General features: G+C 37.7%; 1 protein-coding gene across 1 annotated transcript in view; it reads left to right on the top strand.

The window, feature by feature from the left end:
• The window catches only part of WNT7A (Wnt family member 7A), a 37,026-nt gene extending 22,100 nt beyond the window's left edge, over positions 1 to 14,926 (top strand). The window contains exon 4 of the mRNA XM_084531530.1: positions 10,484 to 14,926. Coding sequence (XP_084387656.1) covers positions 10,484 to 10,963 — 480 coding nt within the window. The 3' untranslated portion in view covers positions 10,964 to 14,926. The remainder of the gene's footprint in view (positions 1 to 10,483) is intronic.
• The last annotated feature ends 1,564 nt before the right edge of the window (positions 14,927 to 16,490 follow it).

Raw genomic sequence — 16,490 nt, 5'->3', positions numbered from 1 at the left:
AGTAACATCTAAGCCAAAATTTATTGCTAGTGCTCCAGTTGTAGGTTCTCCTTGTAGTGTCAGCTGGTGGCCTACTAGGGAAACTAGCCTTGCCTTAAGCATACTAGATCTTATACTAAATATAAGACCACACACAGTTATGAGTACAACTACGTATGCTCTTACAAGGCTACTCAAACATGAGTTTTTAATTGAGTCATAACATTCTGTTATACCTTTGGGTATATAAGTCCTGCAGCCATGAAACTATTATCTATTGAGATGGTACAACAGTTAATATATGAATAAAGAAGTTCAATAAGGAATCAAAAATATGTGTCCAAAAGGCTTGGATCAAGACCTCAGTTATAAAAAGAAAAGATTAAACAAGCAAACAAAAACATAAACAATGCAACGGTGGGGATGCCCTCCTACAAAAGCACGTGTTATTGCTGATGGCAAACTCTTTGTGAATTGCCTGAGGTCTAACAACATGAGCATTCACACTGCCACATTTATAGGATCTGTCTCCTCCCTGTGATCTTTTATTTTCACAGAAGTTACTTCACAATTTCTACCCTTTGTCATATTTGGTTGAAATTACTAAAAAGGTTCAGCTGTTACCAATGGGACATGAGAAGCAAGTGGGAGACAGACACCAAGTGAGCACTTAAGCTTCATTTTTTCTGGAAATAGGTCCGAAAAGTTTGCCTTGCTGTAGTTGCAGCAAATTTAGGCTAGAAGGTGTAATCTTAAAATGTTTCCCACAACATTACAGATCCAAATAACTCTACTAAAGAATAGCATAGCATTAAGATTTTTTGAATTCTATTTAATGGAGTTATACTTTATATTAAGGTTCCCTTAAAGGGAGGAATAAAATTAATATCTGATTAACACATTAAATGTGCTACAGACATGCATGGTTTGTTATTGATGGGTTTATGAACAAGTGAAGCTGGTGCTTACAAGCTGTTGTTACAGGCATCCTATGACCTTCTGAACTAAAGACCTACAAGACCTACAACTGATTAACCCTTTGTAAAAACATCAGTCTTGATATTAAGGCTCAATTAATATAACATAAGTGGCTTATTAAGAGGAACTATTAATGTAATTGGATATTTCTCCTTAACTCATCTATAAATAGTAAACAGACAGATTTCTTAACAAAGAGCAACAGCTATGCCTGGAGAGTGAGCTGGCTGAGGGGAATTACATCCATCAATATGACACACCCTAAATGTGAATTTCTTTTAATACGTGATTGCTCACTTGTAAAATGAAAGCTTCAGCTATTGCTAAACTACCTGTTAGAATGAAAAGAAGAAAATCTAATATGCCAGGTAGGCAAGACACAAAGCCAAGGAGGTTTGCTTAGACTGCACTGGGCTTTATATGTAAAATTAGGAAATTTCACATTCTTCGGTATTGGAGGAAATGTTCATTGACAACAGGCCAGAAGCTCTGTGTTAAAATTCTTGGCCTGTTCTTGGGGCATGCTAATCTTGGCAGCTGCTAGGCTACAGAGATAGGCTTTGCTGGTAGGATCTTATCTCTGATAAGTGGAAGCTATTTGAAAACATGGAACCGCGGATCTATTGTCCCAACTGCAACTGGAGGGGGAAAACTCTTATGTATATAACTTAATTTGAAAGCCATTGTTATGGAAAAATGACTCCCACAAGAATATCCCAATTCTTGTCATAACCAAAAACATGATATTTTATTATCATGTGAATATTTTGACACAGAGATGTCTTCCTGTGAACCAAACATGAAGGTAACTGGTGCTTCTTTTTGGAGGAGTCTGAAGGAGTTCCTGAAGAAGTTAAGCTAGGAAATACTTTTTTATAAAGATGGTACTGAGACATTACTGTAGAAGTACTTTGAAATCACCTGAAAAGCTTGAGGGAAAGTAAAAACATCTACCGTTTACTAAAAATGCTGTCTTAGAGAACTGAAATTTATGTTTTGAAGCACGAGAAATATTGCATACTATTATTTGCTGAGTACCTAAGGGTTAACTCTCATGGTGTGGTATGTAACTAAATGAACCTATAATTAACTGTGTGTGGCTATTGGTTAAAATGTTTGGAAGCGATATGAAGTGATATTATTTTGCAACTAGTGCTCTTGCCAGCACCTGGCTTTATTAGTTTAGGACAAGAGGTGTTTTCTGATGAGTTGTCTGGAACAAGTAAGGCTGTTCTTTTGGTTTCTATCACACTTTGGAAACTTTTCTCTCGACAGCTCAAGCATTTGTCAAAATGCTCTACCTGGTTGCTCCCAATTCTTTACTATACAATGCCAGCACCACTTCATTTGAGTGTTTCACTACCAGTTTGGAGAATTACATGGAAGATGAAGTTTAGTGGGAATGAGTCAACTCTGTACCATCCTTCACTGTGTACATTAACTATGACAAGGATGGATTCGAGTTGTGTCATTTCCTGTTTTCCCTACCTTTTTACCACAGCAGTGAAGTATGACTCAGGCTCCATGAGACAGCCCAAAGCAAAAGACAGCATTGACATCCCTGCCTAGCAGAGCAAGGCTGTAACAGAACTTGAAGAATAACCCACAAGACTTTAACCCATTGTGTTCTCAAACTGTGAAGTGCAAATAAGTTATAGTTCACATTACCTGGGAATACCTCCAAAGTACTTCAGAACTAGCATGCTAAAATATAAACTCTGTGCGCAATGTATTTTTTTTAAAGCACCTCATCCTGCATTTTAATGACAGCTTGATTAATTGAAGAACAGAATATGGATGAAGATCACCATCCCAAGATCAAAACTAAAGCCAGACTCATAGGATATAGGACACTAGGAGAACTATAATGACTTTGAAGAGGTCCAGGCCTGCAGGTATCACTGTCAAGCTTTCATTCACCTCATTAGTCTCTGATCCATACACTGAGCTCCTAGCCTGAAGTAGAATTAGGGAAAATGGCATTTTTAACAATGGACATTCATCATCTTTATAATACGTGATACAATACTGCTTTAGAGAGGCCTTGTTTCAGAAGCAACAGTATTTTGGAGTGATTCTTAATTTGTGACCAGAACGTAAGGAAGGTAGATATGATATAAGAATAAATTTTATGTTGATAACATGCCCAAATCCAGAAAAATTGCCGTCTCATTTTCTTTGTAAATCATCTTAGTGTCAGTGAACATCATGTTGTTGCTTCATTTCCAAAACACCTCGATCATCATTTTTATTCACTTTTGGCATGAACATACTGCCCAATATCTTTTTGAAGAGGAAGATACGTACTATAGACAACTCATGTAGTGATAAGAAGGTGAATTAGATAACGCAACCAACAACTCTATCTGTAATTCTGTAACACCATCATACCCTTTTCCAGTCTATTTTAGCTTCATTCTACAAAGTACCCAGATAGACTAGACATGACTATTCAGTATTTCACGAGCTATAATCTATCGTATCCACAGTGTCAGTTTTGCTTGGACAGCAGCAAATACTGATCCTAGATAAGTTTTTGCTTAATCTCACAATCCTATTTCAGTCTGGAACTAGGAAGTCATACTTTCACTTATACAAACAGGAAATATAAATTAACTTGTTGAATGACCCTAAGACAATTCAACTATATTCCAATAATTGTAGGTGAAAGCATATTAAAAAATATATATTTTTTTCAGAACTATTTTTTTTTCAATCTATTTTTTGACTGATTTTTAAACTTCCTACGTGATGACACTCACTTGGCCCTACATCGATCCAGTCTAATCTACATGATAATGGGTCTCCCAAGAGTTATTTTTTAAAAAAGCAAGTATTTTATCAAACACATTGACAGTTATGTTTTCAAATTATTTCAATTTTTTTTTCTGTTAAAATATTTGCCTTGCTTTTAAATAGAAAAATCTACAGAAACAAAACGCAAGTCAGACCAGTCTTGCAGACAGACGCACCAAGGCACCAGAGCAGTAACCACCCAGTAAACTCTCAAGCCAGCTTTCAAGTAAAGAGTGTTTGTCATTAGCAACTCAGAAAACAAAAAATCCCACACTATGAACCCCCAATCTCACAACTTATTTTCCAATAGTGCAGGAGGAACATAATATTTTAAGTCCATTTCCTGGTATAAAATCTTATCTAAGCATTAGTTTGGTAATTCATAGTTGAGAAAAACTTTTATAACAGTATTTCCTGCTAACAGAAGGAAAGGTGGGGAAGACAGTTTTGTCTTACACAGATACACAGAAAACTTTGTCACAAACCATATCCCTTAAGAGCATGTGAAACTCAACCTGAAGCTCACGGTTCCAGCTCAAGAATTAATGGTTTCGTTTTACATTTTGATGACCATAGAGAGAGACAAGGGTGCAGGTACTTTCTCTCTGGGGAAAACAGGAATCTGTTCATTAGAGATGTAAAAAGGCAAGGAATCCCACAGACTACGAGCTTGTAGCTGTTATCAGATACGACGCAAAAGGGAGGGGGTGAGGGAGAAGAGAATACCTGGCATGAGATCTGCTTTGAGGAGGGACTGTCTGACGTGGCAGTGTAGATTTCTTTGTGTATCATTCCTTTCAAGTCCATATCAGATTTTGCTGAGCTATTAACATCAGGTGTTGCCACATCATGCCTGCTACCTCTGCAAGCAGTATATTGATGAAGATAAATAAAAACTGAAGAACCTTATTTGACTTTCAGGTGGCCATGATTAGGTTTGCAGAAGTGTCTGAGAAAAATATTGAGGAATGAGCAAGCAAGATACTCCGAGCTGCATACATGAAATCCCCTTTCCTAGTTACATTTACAAAGCTGAGATGGTTTTGGCAGAAGTTTATCCTGGGAGCAGCTACAATTGGATATAAGGTTTTGTCCTAGAACCCCTCAGTGGCAGAAAGCTGAAGGAGTATGACACCTTGTTTTATTACACATAGAAGTTCCTACAGTTTGAAAAAAGGCAAGAGCCATGCCTTGTGGTTTAACTTGAAAAGAGCATTATTATTTAGTATGAGAATCTGTCTCATTAAATCTTTTTGTTAAAAAACTGTGGTCCCCTTCCTATCCCATGTCCAAATGTTCTTCAGACTAACAATTCTGAAAACGTCCTGTAAGATTTGTTCTTCTACTGCTGCTTGTTTTTTGGTCCCCAAACTGTATTTGGTCTTCTGCCCTTTAAATTGAGTAATGTGACTTACCAAGGGAAACAGAAGAAAATTAGTTTACATGTGCTGAGGATAGTACATGAACAGCGCGACTATACTGAAAAACTATTTTTTCTTTACTCATTTGGTATATTGTGAAAATAGAAGCTGCACTTGGAAAATAGTTGCTGCATATGGTCAGGTTCTTTATAAAGCTGAAATAAAGGACAACTAATATTCCAAGGTAGAAATAATAATGATAATTATGAAACTTATAAAGAACGGTAAGGAACCTCCTGCTTTGTGGCAGCATAAAGAAAAGTCAGAAATATGGCACAAAAGTTAAACTAATGAGAGAACAAATTTCATGAACTCTACATTTTTTTAGAGACTTAGAATCAGATTTCCAATTAGTTAAATTTTGGATATCTATTACTGAAGGTAAATGTTTGTACTCTGTGCAACCTGGGATGTTTCTAGCATTCTGTCATTTATCAGTATTCTCTTGTCTATCTTTGCAATTAGTCCTTAGACCAATATCTTGCATGATCTTCGTTAGACATCTGTTTGTAGGAAAACACAGTTGTGATTTGATTGGTATAGGTCATATGCTATGGTGATTTCCCAGCCATTTTTTATTTGAAACAGAGATTTTTTTGTAATGGTAAAAATGGTTTAACCTGCCAGTGGTAGTAGAATTTCTGAGATAGTCAGGACTCGCACTGCTCAGCATAACAAATTTGTTTGATGCTGACTTCAACTTCAGATATTGATTTTTGCACAGTTTTACTAATGAAAAAATGTGAGGAAGGAACATCATTTAACTGTGCTTAATAAGGGCTTCATAATACATTCAACTGAAATATGAAAGATTAGCTGGACTGAGTCACGCTTAATATGGGACACAAGCAGTTCCAGACTCATCCACAATTAGTTTGCCATAGGATATCAATGCAAAATATGTTATATTTCTACAAAACACTTTTTACAACAGCTCTATTAATATTGTTAGCAGACATCCACTGATGGGAAATAACCTTTTCTGTTTAGATATGTCTTTCCTAACTTCAGATTTGCATTTAGGTACTTTTTCAGTATGCTGTTTCTTACATTACAAGTTTTAATGGGGTTTGTCTTTAAATGGCATCATTTCCTCTTTTATGCTCTCTCATGTTAATTTTTGTTTTCAAGTCAAAAGGCACCAGGTATTATTGCTATTTTCCTATTTAGTTTCAGAGTTCTGGTGTAAGAGAGTCCCACAAGTTATTTAAAAGGTAGTATCATTTTGAGATTACTGTCACACTTGAATAAAACAGGTGGCAGTGTAATTTCCTATTTATTTTAATTAGAAAGAATTAGTCTTTATTACATTAGCTCAAAATAATACTTTTACGAAGTGAATCCTTTTGCAAAAGAAAACCAAGCAGCCATCTAACATTTTCCCCGAAGTTTGAGGAGCTTTGTCTTATAGTTACAATTGCCTTCTTGAAAGTAATAGAAATCATAAATCCTCATCTGCCACAAGTTGAATGGTGCAGGCTTGCCTCTCCTCAATGGTCTCTCCAGCCCACAGAAATGTTGTGACCACTCTCCAAGTCCTGCCTTGTTCTCTGTAACGAAAAATTCACAGCTTTTAGCCAATGGTTGTGTTTTCCCTGACCAATAGCAGAGGACTTTGTGACCATGCAAACAACCTCTGCATTTGGCACCTGAGCCTGTGCAGCTCACAGGCTGCTCAAAGGGCTCTCCAGGGCTATAGCTTGCCACCCTCACGTGATGCACCCTACACATTTTCTGCAAAACTAAAGGCAAAGAAAAAACATGTTATGTTCCTTATGGCACTGCCCAAAGGTACTATATCTGAAGATAACATCAATAGAGAGAGCCAGAGCAAGTTCTCTTCACACAAACTATTTCCCAGAGGCTAATGGCAAAGGAGACACAGAGAAACAAGTACCGACAGTTTACTATAGGAACTCAAAGAAAAAGTGGACAAAGTTAAACTAACTCCAGCTCTTTGTTAGCATCTATTCTGGTTCAGAGCATTCAATGGTGCATATAGATTTACTCTCCATGGCTAATGGAGTAGGATACGGTCTTTTGGTAAGAAACGGCGGATCTAGATTTTACATTTTGTGCTCTTCAAGCTCTTACATTTTAGGAAAATCAGTCTATAACATATATAAAGTTTTAATCTAATGTAAAAAGCATGAGCCCAAACTAAGCAGATGTGTTGGAGTGATTTTAGCACAGTGCAATAGAAATGCAACTCCAGTAGGGCAAGAGAAAATGCAGTTAGCCAGAACATCTTAAAAAGCGCTATCCTAAAGAGAGAGAGAAATTGAGAGAGAGAGAAAGAGAACAATAAATGTAGCACAGCATTTAAAGAAAAATCTTTCTCATCTATCTGTCCATCCTCTGCCCATACTTTCAAATGTTTCTGGTGATCTAAAAAGTACCCCTAATACTTGGACTTAACTAATATTGGTCAAATGTCTCATCTTCAGGCAAAGCCAGATGTTTTTACCCTAACTGCTCGTGCCTGGCCTTAGCTGAGTGAGGCCAGAAATCCAGATTCTTGTCTGGGTTGGAATCATGTCACCCAGAGCAAGAGGCAAGTACATGACACGCACCATTGCTGAACTGCTCTAGCCACTTCCTCAGCTCTTTCTGGGGGAAAATATTCCTTGTCTTAGAGATCGCTGTCTGTAAATGGGATGTTAATGAAACAAACCAAAAGGCAATTTAGGCTATTTACACTTCAGAGAAAAGCCCTACCTGGATAGATGACACTAAGTCATGATGTATTTTGTATTAATGTTTCAAGTCAATCTGGCGGTTCCTGATGTTAGAAATATTTTGTTGCAAGTTTGAACATCGTACCAGATATAAGGCCAGCCACTTGAATGAGAGCAGTGATTGAATTAAGGCTGAGAAATGTATCCCTGGCTAGTTTCAAATTAAAAAAAGAGAGCTTTTAAAAAAGTACAAATGAGGCTAAAAGAATTTATGTTATTTTTCCGGTTTCTGTGCTATAACTCCTTTTCTGTCTCCTCATTTATCTTCTAAGAGTACTACCTTATGAATGAGTGAGCAATAAAAGAAGTATGCAGTGGCTGAGAGAGAAACTCAAGATAACAAGATAATGCAAAATGTAAGCCAAAGTTTGAGCAGAACTGCAAGTTAAGATGTAGATCTGAATATCAAAGTTTCTCACATTTCAGTTTTTGGAAAGTCACTGGATGGATAGTTTGCCTGAAAATTTAATTTTAAAACAGTAGCACAAAATGTGACATAATATAGGCTAAGTTCACACCTGTCAAAACCTTGGACCTATACTTTCTAGGGGTTTTAATCTCGTCTTCAGACCACATGTACTGACACATCAGCAATGGAGTAAAATAAAACCAAAGCCATTTAAATGCTTTTGAAATCCATTTTTTCATTTAAAAATGGCAGAGAAGGAACAGTGAATAAAAAAACAGGTATGAACTATCCTAAAGTTAGGCAATAGCAATTATTGTGCCTAGATGACATGTGAACAGCCTCAAGACCAAAAGGTGTGACAGTAATAAGCTACTACATGCAGCCTCTACATTGCCTGTTTTAAGGCTTTCACAAGTAGGATGGAGTTGTGTTCACCAGTGTTAGCGTGCTACATACGATCTGCTGGCCACATAAGCTCAGAAGTACTCTGACTCCTAGCCACTCAGTCTCTTATGCTGAGATTTTAGACCTGAAGTCCCAGTGCGTGTCTAGCCTTTGAGCTGGACCCAACTCCTTCAGGGCAGGCTGTCCTGTTCAGCAGCAGCTGGTGTCTGCATGGTAAGCTTTCCTAATGTCCAAAAACAAAAGTGGGGCGTTGCAGAAAAGGGTTAATCCAAATTTCCACATTGCTGACCTCCCTCCAGCCTTCCAGGCTGCCCAGGTTTGGGGTTGCACAGATCAGCTGAGGATTCTCAGGGGAAAAATGATGTGGCCACTCCCTGAACCCAGATAATCCCCCAGCTGGGCTTCCCACTGCTGCTATCTACCAGGCTAGGCAGAATGTAATCAGAAGAATTATTATTATCTTTTCAAGCCAACACCAGTGGGAAATTAATTGCTGGAATTATTCTATCAATTAGCAATTTTTCTAGCATTAACACTGTAGCTGCTAAGTGAGGTCAGCTCTAGTGCTTGGGTCAGACAGCAGGGACTAAGTTGGTCTCCAGTGTTAGTTGGCAAGGACTGGGGCTGGTAAAGAAAGAGCAGGAGAGGCTGAAGTTTCAAGGGATGTGAAGGCTGAAGGGAATATGAAGCTCGTTATCATCAAAAGGAAAGCAGTGACAACTCAGCCTTAAATATAAGAGGACCCTACAAAGAAGAGAACGTGAGACAGGGTGGAGCCAAGATGATGTGATTGAGAAGCTTTTGTGGTACTAAGGAGGTGGAATTTTTTAACCAGAATTGATGACAAAACATGAAAGCAATTCCTCCTCTTTACTCATACTCCTTATGCTCTAAGACAAAGCCATTTTTTTGGCAGAGTAGCCCAGGTATTTTGTATGCTCCATTACCCATGTGAGAGAGGAGAGCAAAATGCTTTAGGAAAAAATGGAAAGATTGTGGTATACTGTATATGTATGGCAAGGAATGTAAGGCTGGGGTGTACTGAAATAATACTTAGATTTCCAAACTGCAGCATTAACTTGCAACACTTAGAACAGATGATTGCATAACTAAATAATAGTCTGCTCTACGCTGCTGATTAATGTGACACCAACAGGAGGATAGAGTTTATCTGCTTGTTCACATCTTACACCAGCTTATGCCATTTTCAGGTCCAAGAACAGAAATTCAATTTATTTTGGAATACCTATTTACAAAAACCAAGTTCTATTATCTATTATTGAACTTTCAAAGCATTCTGCATGTGGCATTTTGTGTAAAGCTGCTACAGTAAAGGTGTGATTTTCTGCCAGTTCCTCATTTCACTGCCACATGCCAAAAATTGGAAAACAGATGAATCTGAAGCACTGTACAAGGCAAGGTGAAGAAAAGCTGTGGTTAATGAGGATCACAATTTACACTTGGTCTACAGTCTGTGAAATTAGGCACTCACATTCCCTGTTTAACTCACAGTGCAAACTTTGGAGGCAGAACTTAGCTGACACCCGTAAGCATTTGCTACCTGGGACAACAGCATCACCAGGCAAGCAAAGCCCATAGCTCTGGTGGGAACCTGGCCTGTGCCTGGTGACAGCTAATGCTGGAGAGCAACCCTCTCTGTAACTGTTATTCAATATGTATCAGATAAACCTCTTTTTATTTTTTATTTTTTAAGTGTTTAGTTTTTATTAATGCATCATTCTTTGTTCCAAATCCAGATTCTGGAAGAAAACATGAAGTTAGAGTGCAAGTGCCATGGGGTCTCGGGATCCTGTACCACTAAGACATGCTGGACAACCCTGCCTAAGTTCCGGGAGCTGGGCTACATCCTTAAGGACAAATACAACGAAGCAGTTCAGGTTGAACCAGTGAGGGCAAGTCGCAACAAGCGTCCGACCTTCCTCAAAATAAAGAAGCCACTTTCTTATCGCAAACCCATGGATACAGATTTAGTGTACATAGAAAAATCTCCCAATTATTGTGAAGAAGACCCCGTCACCGGCAGCGTGGGAACACAGGGGAGGATGTGCAACAAGACAGCCCAGCAGTCCAATGGCTGCGACCTGATGTGTTGTGGGCGAGGTTACAACACGCACCAGTACTCGAGAGTGTGGCAGTGCAACTGCAAATTTCATTGGTGCTGCTATGTTAAATGCAACACATGCAGTGAAAGAACAGAAGTATATACCTGTAAATGAGTACGTGGCTGGGCAGGCTGGCTGTGTCCCTGGCTGCGAGTACATTTGCACATGCGCTCAATGTACCTACACGAGACCGTAGCAAAGATCTGCTCTCCCAGAAGAAACACTGATGAACGGATCCCTGTCTTTTCTTCTCATGTTTCATTGCTTATGTGGATACACATTTCAGACTCTTAAGAAAGTCAGCCAAGAAACAAAAAACACCCCCCTCCCCGCCCCCTAGCCCCCTGACACACAAAACAGAGAGAAGAGATCATTCAGTTAATCTGCACCTCTGAAGCAAGAAGCATTGACTGCCTTGGGAAGAGACACCAGTGAAAAATCTCTGAACATGACAATGAACTCGGTTTGGAAAAAAAAAAGATGGTTAAAAACTTGTGTGTATAAGGAGCAGGGTGGGGTAGGGGAAAAGTCCTCAGCCATGGGCTTTGCACAGGATGGGATGGACAGTGCCCCATCGTGAAGTGCCCATGTGAGTGTGCGGATGACACAGATTTAGGCTTCTACACTTCTGAAAAGCTTCTGCCGGTCTTGCCCATCTTTTCACTTCATACCACTTGCTACAGCGAGTAGAACTGTTGACATGTTCTGTAGACACTGCTTTATCTGCATTTTGTGTGTGTGTGTGCTGCAGATTTAGCACAGGGATTTGGGACACTTGGGCATAACAATAGCAATATTTAACAATTTATTCAGATAAAACTAATATTAATTTATTTAATTAAAAAGAACTCTACCAACATTTTTGGAACTATTCTGCAATTAAAGTAGATAGCTTGCTTTCTTTGTGGAATAATTTTGTAGAAACAGCAAGGAAAAACTGGAGTTGTATATATTATTCTTAACTAGGATATTTCTACTAGTTGGACTTGCAGGATGTGTTCTACAGTACTAGATGTTTAAGTGCAAAAGCTGACATCTTTATATATATGTACATACACAAACACACTGTTTTTTTTGTCGTTTTTATTTTTTATTTTTCCTGTTTGCTGCTAGTTGTCTGGAACAAAAGTCAAGTGGTAGGGGATGCAAATCTTTACCATTTTTTTTTTTCTTCAATTAAAGAAAGAAGCATTAATAAAATCTTGTTTGAAATATGTCTAAAAATAAGAAACTCCAGACAAACTTCCATCTTTTGGAAAATCAACCATAGGATAAGAGAGTATATTTTGTAAGAGACTATTTTTATATAAATATTTTATTTATACTTCGTCTGCTTGTTCAACCTGTACTTTTTCTCAAAACAGGCATACAATTTGTAATTCTTAGGCTATTTAACAGAGAAAGGGTAATTAGTTTGTGGACACAACAGCAGCAAGCTGGATACATTCAGCTGCAATTGGTGGATGTGTCAGAAAGCAGATTGAACTTTCTCTCCGGATGTGTGTACAAACTGGCTCTTTTCCTGCAGTTCATTTTGCAGAATATGCAAAACAAGAACAGGGTATGTAGCATCAATCTTGTCACATGGCTTGAATTCATGATTGGCATTAACTGGATGCTCATTTATCCCATTCAGGAAAAAAATCCAAATTAGCTTCCCACATGCATCAGTCATTAAACTCTGGCATTATGACTAGCAAATGTGCTGTGTGTGCTGTCAGTTAAACCTCTATATTGTGTTACTGTCAAATTTGATTTTAATCACTGAAGACTGTAGACTATGACTGTAACAACTAGCATGATACACGTCTGATTCTCATAGATAGGATACAATGCTTACTTTTTGTCCAGCTCTTTTTGGCATTTACATTATTCTTAAAAGGCCAGAGCTCAAAAATCCCCCCAAAACCCACCAACAACCCACAATCAAAAAACAAAAACAAAAACAATAGACAAATGTAGACTGCTCATTTGTTTTTCAGAGCCCAGTTAAATCTTCTTGTGTTCCCTTTACAGTATTTCCTTTTTCATCAAGGCTAATTTCTCTGGATATTTGAGGGGCAAATGTTTTTTTCTGATTTTGGATTCATTCTGTTCCTCCTGCTGGATTCTTTTTTGGCTGATAAAAAAAATAATCCAAGTTTAACATCGTCTTTCATTGGGTAAGAAAGATGACGCGGAGCTACAGATGATACTGTATGTTCTAACAGGGACAGACCAGATTCTTCCATTTCCCCATGACAGGACCTTATGCCTTTACAGAGGCATCAGTAAAGGAAACAAACCAGTAGCCAGCACTCAGTGCATTCACTGACTCCTCTAGATAAGAGCAAGCATTACAAGCAGTAGGCAATATAGATATATCTTAGGTCCAATCGTCTTTCTGAGGCAAAACTCCTACCTAAGGCTGCGAAAGTGGAGAAAACTGTCAGCAAACTTTCTGAGAAAAAGGCATCCAGAAGTACTACAAGAGATGCTGCAAAGTTTCAGCCTGATAGCCTGACCTTTTGGAAGCTGCCTGAATGTGCTGCATTTTTTCAGACTTGTTTCTTGCATATGTTCACGTAAGAACACAAGCCCAAGCAGTACCTGATCCTGCATAATTAGGATTAAATATACAGTTTCTTTGCAGACCTGCCACTTAACACATCATATAATTTTTATGTAATTCAGACACCAGCATGAGATATCAAAAAAAATTATTAACATAACTTACATTCGAAGGTATGACTTGTCAATATAAAGCAATATAAAAGCAATTTTTTCTTGGAATTGAGTCACTGCTTTTAGTTCTTCTAAATACCACGCATTGAGAAATGACAGGACATAAAATGTAATGAAGTACATACAGTATGGATGTTAATTACAACACTGTGTTATGGTTAAAAAGCTCAGTTCTAACGTTTGACTTTGGAATCCCTCCCCCTCAGTTTGGATTTTTTTTTTTTTTTTTAAATTAGTGGATATAATATCATCATCAAAAGTGTGTTTTCTTCACTGGTTATAGGTATTTTACAAATTATTACTTTCACAGCATGTTTTACTATAGGAAACCCATCTGTACAATTTCTGCTTCCCATATATTTCAATATGCAATGATGTGCAATGGCCAGTGATCAGATTAATTCTTGAAGGACGAATATTTTTAAACAGTTTTACTCATATAATAAAGAACTGGATGTGTGGTAAAATTAATTTGGTACACACTTGCCTAATATTTTACAATACTGCTGGTGATCTGTGCATTACTTAGAGAAAATTTCAATTTTATTGATAATTGAGATATCACTTTAGGATAACAATAAATTATCTATTATTTACCTATAAATTAAAGAGCAAGGAAAAAAAAATGCTGCATTCAACTAGAAAGTATTTGGAAATTTGGTTGCATCCTCTTAGATAAGAGGAATATGGCCCATAAGAACCTGCCATGAGTCTGGAGTTAATTGGCTATTCCCTAAACGTGCTTGGATGGCACGAAGAATAAACAGGAGAGGGTGAAAGATTTATGATTTTGTAGATATTTTACCCCCCAACAACAGTTTGTTCTTTGTCCTCAGGGATAGAAGAGCTCTGTTTTGACTTGGTGAAGAACCACACAATGGGACTGAAATGCACACAACTGCAGAACAATACAGCTCTCAAAAGAAAATATATCTTTTCATCTCCACTAACCAAGAGAAGTGCTGGATTGCCGGTCACATTAATAACCTAGCAGAGGCTTTTAAATGAAACATACATTCAAGAAGCAGGAAGAGTGAGAGGAGTAGGAAGAGTAAGAGAACAAACATAACTACAAGTTGGGAAACTTATTTACAAAATCTCACTTCCTTACTCAAACCCTGATTCATGGAAATGATACAGCTCCACATTGGGATTTCTAAGCAAGTTTTAAGGATTTTACCTTTTGGCCTTTTTTTAAAGGAGAACTAACTTGAATGCAATTAGCTTGAATACTTGAAGTATCTACCCAAAACATGAATCAGTCAATGATTAAGTTTTCTTTGCCATGTATGCACAAACCTAATGGAGATATGTCTTTCAAAAGTGATCATTAAATGAAAATCATCCTTCAAATGTATTCTTAAGTGACTCATTTGGTTAAGTTATTATAAGGGTACATAGTTACTCAGAAAAGGAAAATAATGGACAATCATCATATTATGCAAAGCTGTTAATGAATTAACTTGTGGATTACACAACTGACCACACTTTAACAGCAATTTGTTGAATACAGAACCATCAGAGATGGCAATCAGGGTGAACATATTCACATGATTTTACATTTATCATTAGTATAGATATCAGGAACGATGCACTGTGAATATCCACAATAAGAGTATTTACTAATACAGTCCCTTACTCCCAGCTTGTAACCCCAAGAAGCCCAACTGGACAACAAGCCCTCCAGCTCTTGTTGGTGGGACTAAACTGCAGACTCAGTGGCTTACCTGCAGAGTCAGGGGTGGCTAAAAGTGATGTACTGCTGCTGTCAACCAGCTGGGGTACCACCTGGGTCAGTGCTTTAACGTCCCAGATTGAACCAGGTACAGCAATTTTATCACACAGTACAGCAGACAATGAAGTTCATCTTATTCCAAAATGGTTATTCATAGTTATTAACCAATTCATGGTTATCTTGAGTAGCTCTCACCATGAAAAGTGACCTAGCTGGCTAACCTAATTTATGTTCTTCTAGTCAAAATCATACCAAGAATTCCTCAAAGGCAGGCATCTTACTCTTTAACAAAAAATAAGAGAATCATTCTTCTGGAAACAAACAATAATATGATTAAGTTTAAATGTGTACTTGGATCTCAAGGACTCCAGGTGTTTGAAGAGGGATACCAGAACTTTGTGATTCTCTTGCCTTGTTCTGAGATGATACTGTAAAACCTTAAAGGCTTCTTTTGGTGCTTTGGAGTTTTAGGGGAGAACTGATTTTTCCCTTTTGTTGTTACATAGTCATAGATTCATCAATAGCATATACTGTAATTTGCAACTGGGGGGCCAGAATCAACTTCCAGAGAAATCACACTTTTAAGCACAGCCAATATATTTACTACTGGTTCTCTCAGGTTCACATAATTCCTGGCCTTGATCTTGTATTTTTGTCAAAGAAGTTGCTGTATCAAACTCTTGTTAGAGAGTATTCCTGCCTTGTAATTGGATTTCAGATCCCTGGGACAAGATGAGATTGTATTTAATTTGCAGAAATGTTTACAGGATTGCATGCACAAAAAACAAAAATGAGATGAAGAGAATGGTGTCAAAACTGTACCAGTTACCTGTGATCATTAGCATATAGCCAAATTCTCTTAGTTCTAGTAACCTTAGTTTTTGTATTTCCAGTGCTAGCTTGTATCCTTTCCCTGTACCAAAAAATAAGTTGTATATATCATACCAGATCTACAGTTAGTTTTGTGGCTGTTGATACAAACAACTCACTAGCAGCATGTCACAAGCCCCAAACTAGCAGCATATAAAACCTTGCCCACTTGTAGTTTTTAAGAACTCACGGCAGTTTTTCCTCGGGAACACTGTGTTACACACAACTTTCTGTTACTGCAGTGCTTCACTTTTTGCTTTTCACTAGCATGCTTGCCTGCAGCACTTACATTCCTGTTATTTTATTCTCTCC

This window comes from Aythya ferina (assembly GCF_964211825.1).
Source record: "Aythya ferina genome assembly, chromosome: 10".
Taxonomy (NCBI): Eukaryota; Metazoa; Chordata; class Aves; order Anseriformes; family Anatidae; genus Aythya; species Aythya ferina.
The sequence above is the reverse complement of the archived record's forward strand: the minus strand, read 5'-3'. Positions and strand labels throughout refer to the sequence as shown.